Genomic DNA, 9,362 nt, shown 5'->3' with positions numbered 1-9,362 from the left:
TCAAGCTGCGTGCGACTCGCACCGGTCAAATCCTGCTTTGCCCCAGAGAACTCTGAGGTAAGGTATAGTTGCCCTTCGTGCGATAAGATCTACCGGTCCTTTCAGGGCCTGTGCAGATATTGGAAGGTGTGTGCTAGTAACGCTGTCCCTTTAACCTCGAACACTCTAGTAGCGCATGCGTGTAAAATCTGCGAACGGACCGTTGATTCGTTTCAGGGGTTGCGTCAGCATATGTGTAAAGCGCATTCGGCAATGTACTACGCAGAGGCGCACGGTTTAGATGATTCGTCTCTTCCAGTGTCGTCATGTGAGAACCAGGTGTCAGGGAGGGATTCTCCCAGCGTAAATGAGGGGAGTGACTCTATCCGTCCTTTGGGTGATACGGTAGAACTAGATTCCTACAATTCCCCTCCATCTCCGTTGCCGTTGGTAAACGGCGGGAATCGGACGTGTTTCTCGCCGCTCCTCGCTTTATAGTGTTGCGACCGGTCAAAGTGCGCCGACAATAGTGTGTGTGACATCAAAAGAACCGTCCCGTTACAGGTTCCATTTTGGTATTAATCCGAACCCGATCCAGCAAGCGGTTCGCGAGTTATCGAATTTTTAATACTCAAAAGTCCGGCCTCGGCTGACTCATAGCGGCCGTCGGTTAGTGTAACGGTCGTTGCCCGTCCTCGCCACTCCTACCATCTCGCTACACACGTACGTCACTCGTTCACGTCATCTTCCGAGCCCCTCCGACGTCCACGCTCGAGACCGTCTTCGCGCCTTCGGAATTCGCCGTCGGGCACTTTCCATCGGCTATTTTCCATCCCTGCCGGTCTAGCCTCGCGCCATTCCCCCGACGCCGACAACCGATAAATGCCTTTTCTGGAACAGCCCCCATCCGTCCGTCTCGCTCGGAACACGTAAGTCTGCCATTTCCGCCCGCGACGCTCTCCACCCACGACCCCCATTCACGCCCCCCAAATTTTTGACCCCGGATTTGGGCTCCGCTATATTCGGACTCCCTGAGGTCAGGGAAGTCCGAATCCACCATCAGCCCAACTTGGACGCCCCTGACGCCTTGCCTATAAACACAGAATTCGCCACCTTGTGGGTATTTTCTCCGGGAAAAAAATATTTTCGACATATCAGGTGTAACAGTTACTTTTTACTCCAGAGTGTTCCATGGAACTGCTTAAATCCGAAATACTATACAAATAGAGATCAACAATTAATTTTAAATAATTTCTCTAAATTTTCGCGGTTTGCCGACCACTTTAAAAATTCACTTTGTTATCAATAGCCAAGTTTTTCTGATCCAGCTCTAAAAAGAAACGGGAAAGATAAGAGGATCGCAGTCAGTATAATTTTACCAGTCATTCGAGTGACACCTTTTTAAGTTTTGCAAGAATACTAATTCAAAATTCCAAGTGTTAGGGGAATTTTCGAATACAGCCCATTTCCAGAGCGTGGTGCTGGATGTATAATTTTGCAAGCTAGGTGCATTCCTTTCCTTTGGTTGAAATAGAAAGAAACACACGCGGTGAAATGCCGGATTTGAAATAAAAGGCGTCTTCTCGAATATCAAGCTACCTACACGCCATCAAAGGTAAAAATACATATTTATTTTTCCCAGGGAATCGCTAGAATGATTTCTATATAATAGTTTCGGCCTTATATTAATATTAAATGTGCTTGCAACATCTGCGATATTTGAAAGTTACGTGAAACACGCATTCAACAAACTAATTAATATTCAATTCTTGAAATAACAGGCTTTTTTGGGGTACGTGTTTCGCGACCGATGCAGGCTTGCCATCCAGAATACCATGCTGTTGAGTCCCTGTAATTCCCTGTAAGACAAGGATTTAGGGAGTACTTAGTTAGAGGAAAAGGGAATACCTTCCAGTTACCCAAGTCAACGTCCAGAAATCGCCCCGCCACTACACGAGGTCCCCATGGGGGAACAGCCCGAAGAAGGAGAAAATCACCAAGTCGTAATGTTGTCTCAATCTATAATTTTTCTTTAGTTTTTTTTGAGGTCGTAATTTTCCGAGATAATCTAGTATTAACCAGTTTGAAACGTTTAACACTTAGAAGATTGAGTTTATTATAATTATTTTAGCGGGAATTTGTTAACAACGTATATCTCTGTCGAATTACCGTAATTATATTATATCTTAAGCTAGTCTATGTTGTCTTATTTGGTATAAGTCCTTTGTGTTGGCCTAGAGATCTTGCTTTCGAATTTAGGTGGGCACTATGTAAAGAGTGACCAAACGTGTAAGGTTGTGATAAATTCGTAGCGTCCAGGTATATATATTTTTTTGAGCTGATCATTGTGCACCCACACCTTTCTGACTGGGTTAGTTGGCCATAACCCTACACGAGCCCTTTATAGAAAGAATTACGTCACACAGGGCCTCAGCGTTCCATTTCTAACACCCCGCACCCCCAGCTGCTCACCCTTCCCCTCGACGTGCCCCAACCGCCCGTTCCAGTTGCACCAGGGGAGGCGCACGCTGTCTCGCTCCCCCCCGGAGAGGAGCTCAAGTAGGGGTCACTGGGACCCCTGCATCTTCCCTCCTCTCTCCTCTCTCGCGACCACCACCCGCGTCGCGCTACGACACCCCACGCCCTCCCCCAGCACCGTCATCTGTCACCGCAATGGCCTTCGTCTTCGATGCTTGCAACTGCACCTTCCCGGACCCAGCTGCACTGGAGGAGCACTCCTGCATCCCCAAAGCCACCCCTCCACCCGTAGGGCCGCCTTTCATCTGCGGACTCTGCGGAAGGCTGCTGCAGACGAAATCCGGATGGACACGCCACGTCCGCGCTGATCGCAGAACACCGCGGCAGAAATTTACCTGCCTAGGCTGTGGCAAAGAATACCGCCACTCCTCCAGCCTCCGGCGCCACAACGACGTCTGCGGTGCCGCGGCTCAGGTGGCCCGGGCTCCCAACCCACAGGGCGTCCCCTTCTGCCAGACGATCTACCACTAGTCGGCTTCCCCCCTGATCCTAGCGTCGTGATACCAGCCCCCTGAATGGACGTTACTCCGTACCGTCTTGGTACCCAAAACAGGAAAGGACAAGAAACAGGCTAAGAACTGGCGACCCATCACCATCGGGTCGGCAGTGCAGAGGCTCCTCCACCGGGTTCTTATACCCAAAGTTAGCGCCACCGTCAGCCTTAATAGAAACCAGCGGGGCTTCGTCCCCACTGACGGCTGCCTTGCCAACGTCTTCATTCTAGACTCGCTCATGGGGGAACGAACATCTGCCCGACGAGGCCTGGCGCTAGTCTCGCTAGACATTCGTAAAGCTTTTGACTCGGTATCCTACCACTCCATTACACGGGCCCTACAGAGAACCGGGGTCCCCGAATACTTGAGCAGTTACATCCAGGCCAAGCTCCAGGGCGCCGTCACTTCCTTTCAAGTCGGCCGTTCCTCTACGAGAGCTCTCGAAATCAGGCGTGGAGTCCGGCAGGGCGACCCCTTCAGCCCCCTGCTATTCAACCTTGTTATTGATGAATTCCTGGACACCCTCGACTCCATGACTGAAAACGGCTGCCCCTTCCACAGTGGTTCCCGATGCCGAGTCCTCGCCTTCGCCTTGGTCGGCGACGACGTTAAAGACGTCAGCAAGCTGCTCGATACCACCTCCTCATTCTTCGACCGGAGAGCGATGGTTCTGGACCCTGATAAATGCCGAGCCCTCGTCCTGGCGCGCTCCCCCCAGGCAACATTTACCACATAACAAAACCGGGGATTCGAATCAACGGGAAGGCCTTATCTACCATCACCGACGTAAATCCGATGCAGTACTTAGGGTACGCGTTCGACACGCACGGCGTCATGAAGCCTAATCTCACAAACTTCTCCGCATGGCTCCAGCGCCTAGTTACCCTGTCCCTGAGCCCTCACCAGAAGCTCACACTGCTACGGGTACACCTTCTACCACGCCTCCTTCATTTTCTTATGTCCCCGAGGACCCCCGTCGCTACTCTGAAGAACGTGGATAAAGTTACACGCCATTACATCAAGCGTATTGTACATCTCCATCTCCACACGGCCGATGCCCTAATCCACGCCCCCCTAAAAGACGGGGGTCTCGGCATCTGCCAGGTAGCAATATCTATCCCCACCATCCTCCTTCGACGTATCACCAAGCTCAAGTCCAGGAACCCGGACGACGCGGTCCTCCTCGCGGCCCTATCCTCGGTCCGGGTTGCAAACCTCATCTCGAAGCAAGAAGAACTAGGTAACAAATACCCACCCACCTACCACCGCCGCGAGATCTCAGAAGGGGCCTTCTCTAAGGGCCTGGAGAAAGCCAAGGAAGACCCCTCCTCCCGGCGCTGGATCATCGAACGTCCCCGGGGCTGGTCTGGTTCGGACTGGGTTCGTGCAGTTCACCTTCGGACCGCGAACCTACCCACGCTTGGCATCATGAGCAACCCCGCGGCACTCAGGGGCTGTCGGGGTGGCTGCAAGGCCCACGAAACCATATGCCACGTCCTCCAGGCATGCCCCATTTCCCATGACTCCAGGGTGGTAAGGCACAACAACATCGCGGCCAAGATCGCCGCCCACTGCACAAAAAGGGGGTGGTCCACACTGGAGGAGCCACATGTCCGGCACCCGGACGGCACGCTGTATAAGCCGGACGTGGTGACTTTCCCCTCTCCCAACACTGCAATCATCTGCGACGTTCAGATCAGTTGGGAGACCTCGGAACCCATGAAATCCATCTGGGACCGGAAACGCCTGGCATATGATAACGCCAAATTCCGGGAAGCCGCCCAAAAGAAATGGCCCGACGTGGCCTTAACTTTCTTACCTTGCACCATCGGTGCCAGAGAGAACTGGCCTGCCTGTAACAAGCCCCTCCGTAAGGTTATCGCCTCCGTACTTAAATGAGGGTGCTCGGCTCACCGCTCTTTTATTAAGAGAGTCTGGAAAAGGCAGGACCAAAAGGACCTTCGCTCCGGCGGCCGCGGCAACACCACCCACCCCCCTGCCTCCCAAACACCAGCGCCATAGCCCACGTTCGTGGACCCATACTGCCCAGCAGTTGTAATTATAATACTAGTTAGGTCAACTAGTTAAACTCTCAAAAGTTACCTGTACCAGCTAGTTTCAATCGCATGTCATTCATCGGTAAAAGAGCTGCCAAGAGAGAATATCACCTACTCTCTCTCGATGTACGCAAAGCTTTTGACTCTGTTAGCCAGGAGGCGGTGATCTAGGCTTTAAGAGCAAAGGGCATCAGAGGAACCCTCTTGAGCTACGTTCGAGAATCTCTAATGGGTTCGCAAACGGTACTGAAGGTGGGTCGGGGCAGCACGAGGCCTATTAAGATCATGAGAGGAGTCACGCAGGGTGACCCTCTGAGTCCTCTGCTGTTCAATATTCTGTTGGACCCGATTGTTAAGGACGTTAATGATACCTTCACTACACTTCAAACATTTTTTAGGGTGGGCCACCCTTATCACTTAGGGGTTTAAAAAATAGTTTACAACTTATTGTCAGACCTACCGAATATACATAAAAAATTTCATACAAATCAGTCAACCCATTTCGGAGAAGTTCGGTTACAAACACTGTGACGCGAGAATTTTATACAAGATGCATTATTATTTTAGAACAAATTTCATTACCATAAAAAAGGTTATACTGACTCGACCTTAAAAGATAGACATATGCTGTCGCGGACTTTTCTTTAGAACTTTTAGAGGGGAACAATTTCGTCATACATGATTTTTACGTAACTTTAACCGTTTAAGCAGCGTAAGCAACGGAAGCTGTCAAAGGAGGAATAATTTTCCCGTTTTTCCGAATTTTTCATTGCTACTTCGCTCCTAATGATCGTAGCGTGATGCTATATAGCCTATATGTAGATACATGGACTATCCAACACAAAAAAATTTTTTGAATTTGAACCAGTAGTTTCTGAGATATGCGTGTTCAAATAAACAAAAGCTTCAGCTTTATTATATAAGTATAGATTAGACTGTTTCTTTTTTGTACAGTATAATCCGGTTGTAACGAATACCGGATATTACGAAATACCGGTTATAACGAGCACATCTAGTGGAAAAGTTTGGTTCACTATGCACATGCGTATAAAAATATTCGTATATAACGAGACCGGTTATAACGACAATCCGGTTGTAACACCATACATATTTGAAGGTTACGCCAGAAAATCCTGATATATTTCTGTCAACAGAGTTTACGTTCTCGAGCAAACTGTAACCGAGTAACCGAATCATTCTCATTACAACTCTGTAGCAACCATGTCGGCTCCGAAATTAAAACGAAGGCAATTTACAGTTAAACAAAAAAAAAAGAAATATTACAGAAAGTTCACGACGGTGTCACCAAATCAGTGGTGTGTAAAGAATATGGCTTGTCTAGTTAAACTCTGTCAACTTTCTTGAAAAATGATGCTAAGCTGAATAAGTTTTCTATTGAAAACATTAATAGAAAAAAACAGAGAACCACGGGAAAAAAGGACCTAGATGAAGCCCTTCTAAAATGGTTCCGAATTCAAAGAAATGCAAACATACCAATTAGTGGACCAATTTTAAAAGAAAAGGCCACTCAATTTGACATTTCGTTAGGTTACGGTGCTGATTTTGAATGTTCTATGAGTTGGATAAACAGATTCAAACAAAGACACAACATAAACGCCGGCAAAGTTGTTGGGGAGGCAAAATCTGTAGATAGCACTGTAACCAGAGATTGGTTGGCTACTTCCTGGCTTCAAGAAAAACGTGGTTATTGTGATAGACATTTTTAAGGCAGACGAAACGGGTCTTTTCTACAAATTAACACCTGATAAGACGTTGAAATTCAAAAATGAAAAGTGTTACGGAGGTAAATTATCGAAAGAAAGGGTAACAGTCTTGGTTTGTGCAAATGTTGATGGTACCGAGAAACGAAAACTACTGATTATTGGCAAAGCCAAGAAGCCCCGTTGTTTTAAAGACATACAGCCTTTACCTGTTACATATCGTGCAAACAAAAGTGCATGGATGACATCAGAAATTTTTACCGAAGAACTTCTGCACTGGGACTCGGAACTTGTTAAGAAAAAAAGAAAAATTCTTCTGGTTGTCGACAACTGTGCAGCTCACCCAAACGTAGCTCATCTAAAAAACATCAAATTGGTATTTCTGCCTCCCAATACGACATCGGTACTTCAACCCATGGACCAGGGAATAATAAATTCATTAAAGTTTCATTTTCGAAAAGCACTTGTACTACACTTGATAGATGTCATGGAAAAGGGAAAAGAAAGTCATGTGACTCTTTTAGACGCCTTTCGCTTTGTGGACCGAGCTTGGAACAATGTTACTCAATCGACAATCCAAAATTGTTTCAAGCATGCTGGATTCGTGGAGAAAGTTACGTCATCTGAAGAGCAATGGCTATGGGATGACGAAGTACCCCTTAGTGAGCTATGTATTTTCTTAAACACTGAAAAAATCAACTTTCAAGAGTTTGTCGAAGTTGACAATTTTGTATGGACAAGTGAAATGCCGACCGACGATGAGATCGTTGATAATGCTTACAAAAATCACAATCCATCGCAAATTGAAACTGCTGAATCTGACGATGACGAAGAAGCTCCACCGACAGAAAAAATCTCACGCCTAGAAGCTAGAACGTGTTTGAGAAAATTGCGAAGTTTTTTAGAAGCTACGAGCTGTGGTGAACAATCTTTCACTTACTTATCAAATCTAGAAAATTTGATTGATGTGAATGTGTTAAATAGGAAGCAAATGAAAATTACAGATTATTTTTAGAATATTTTACGTGCTTACAAATGTATACGTATGTATATGTATATGTATTTATTTTTTCAATAAAACATATTTTTGAGTACACCGTTCGCATATAACGAACTCCGTTTATAACGAGATAATGTGGGAATCCCGTGCGTCCTCGTTATAACCGGATTATACTGTATATACAATTATAACATTGGTATATGGTAGTAACTTATCGTCGAGACCTCGAAGCGAGCAGACGTGTGTCGCGGAGCTCCCGACTTGTGCTCACAGGCATCGATATCTGTCTGTAAAGCTGTGTTTGTGTTTTGTAGTGCAGTGCGTTAGTGAATTTAAATCCTTGTGCCATCATTGTGCTGTTATAGGCGCAATTTCTCCTAGTGTGAAATCCTTGGATTAGAACATCCTTGTTTTGAAGGTAAGTTGCATGATATCCGCCTTTACATCTATCAATCGACCGATCGAAATTTTCGCCGCTCGGATTAACCGGGATTTTAACGAAATTTCTGCACACAAGTGTGGACTTTGAAAATTTTTTCTCTGTTCGCGCGGGAAATCCCAATCCGTCCATCGCTGATTGGTGTAGGTATCTCGGTTAACGTCATTGTTGGTCCCCTCCAGTGTTTTCGGTTGTTTCTTAATTTTTTCGCCGGAAACGCGGGACTTAAGACTATTAATTTTCGAGATTTATCTCGCCAACTTATTCGGGTATAAGTCGTTATTTCGGTTCGTTGTTTGGTTGGTTTCTCCAACTGCTTGCCATCGAAACGAGGAAGGATTTTCTCACGTGTTTGCGTCTCTCTCTCTCACACGAGGGACTTAGAAAATTTTTCGAAGTCCTCGGACTTAAAAAAGTTTTATCGTCCCGGGAAACTTTTGTTGAGTTTTCGGTCGCCACATCATTCGACTTGATTGGTCACTGCACTGTGCAATCCTAGGCTTCGACTTTACGGCAATAAATTTTACTGTTCGCCTACTTCGGAGGTGCGCATTTAAAATCTCGCACGTATCGCGATTTTCTTTTTCTTCATTATTGGCGTCTCTCCCTGCAACGGGTGACAGAAATCGCGATGCACAGGATTTGGGTGGTGTGCTTAAATGCCCTTTTTGTGACGCGACTTACAAATCTAGAGGCGGTCTGCATAAACATAAGACAAAATTCCATCCGCGTTGTTTGCCGCCTTCAATCACATCTACCCAAGTTCCTCCGAATCCCCCTTAGGACACTGCCGACCCCCCTGAGATGAGTAACTCGGTCGGCACCACCTCGCAAGAGGTTTTTAAAACTGGTGCCCAAAATATCTCTGGTAATACCGATGGGTTGCATTCCGGAAACCCGGGCACCAGCTCCGCGAATTACTTCCCGCATCTATGTGACTGCGGGCTCCGATTCCACGACCGCGATTCTCTACGGAAACATCACAAGATATGCCCCGTCTGGACTTCTTCCTCCTGTCGTTTTTGTGAGCGCTCCTTTGATAGCTTCAAAGGCCGGAAAGCTCACGAACAGAAAACGCATAAAACGCAGTGGAACGAGGGGCTGGAAGCTAGACTCTTGGTTTGCCAAGAGGCT

At 46.9% G+C, this 9,362-nt stretch overlaps 1 protein-coding gene across 1 annotated transcript; it reads left to right on the top strand.

Annotated features, from left to right (window-relative positions):
* Positions 1-5,137: 5,137 nt before the first annotated feature.
* On the top strand, positions 5,138-7,804 carry LOC135143801 (tigger transposable element-derived protein 4-like). The gene is made up of 6 exons (XM_064075740.1): positions 5,138-5,194; positions 5,240-5,428; positions 6,023-6,185; positions 6,285-6,409; positions 6,490-6,714; positions 6,764-7,804. The coding sequence occupies exons 1-6, from the start codon at positions 5,138-5,140 to the stop codon at positions 7,802-7,804; spliced, it is 1,800 nt and encodes a 599-aa protein (XP_063931810.1).
* Positions 7,805-9,362: the final 1,558 nt, after the last annotated feature.

Source organism: Zophobas morio, unplaced genomic scaffold, assembly GCF_036711695.1.
Source record: "Zophobas morio isolate AGI-343-1 ecotype UQ-CSIRO unplaced genomic scaffold, CSIRO_AGI_Zmor_V1 ptg000076l, whole genome shotgun sequence".
In the NCBI taxonomy this organism is placed as follows: Eukaryota; Metazoa; Arthropoda; class Insecta; order Coleoptera; family Tenebrionidae; genus Zophobas; species Zophobas morio.
The sequence above is the reverse complement of the archived record's forward strand: the minus strand, read 5'-3'. Positions and strand labels throughout refer to the sequence as shown.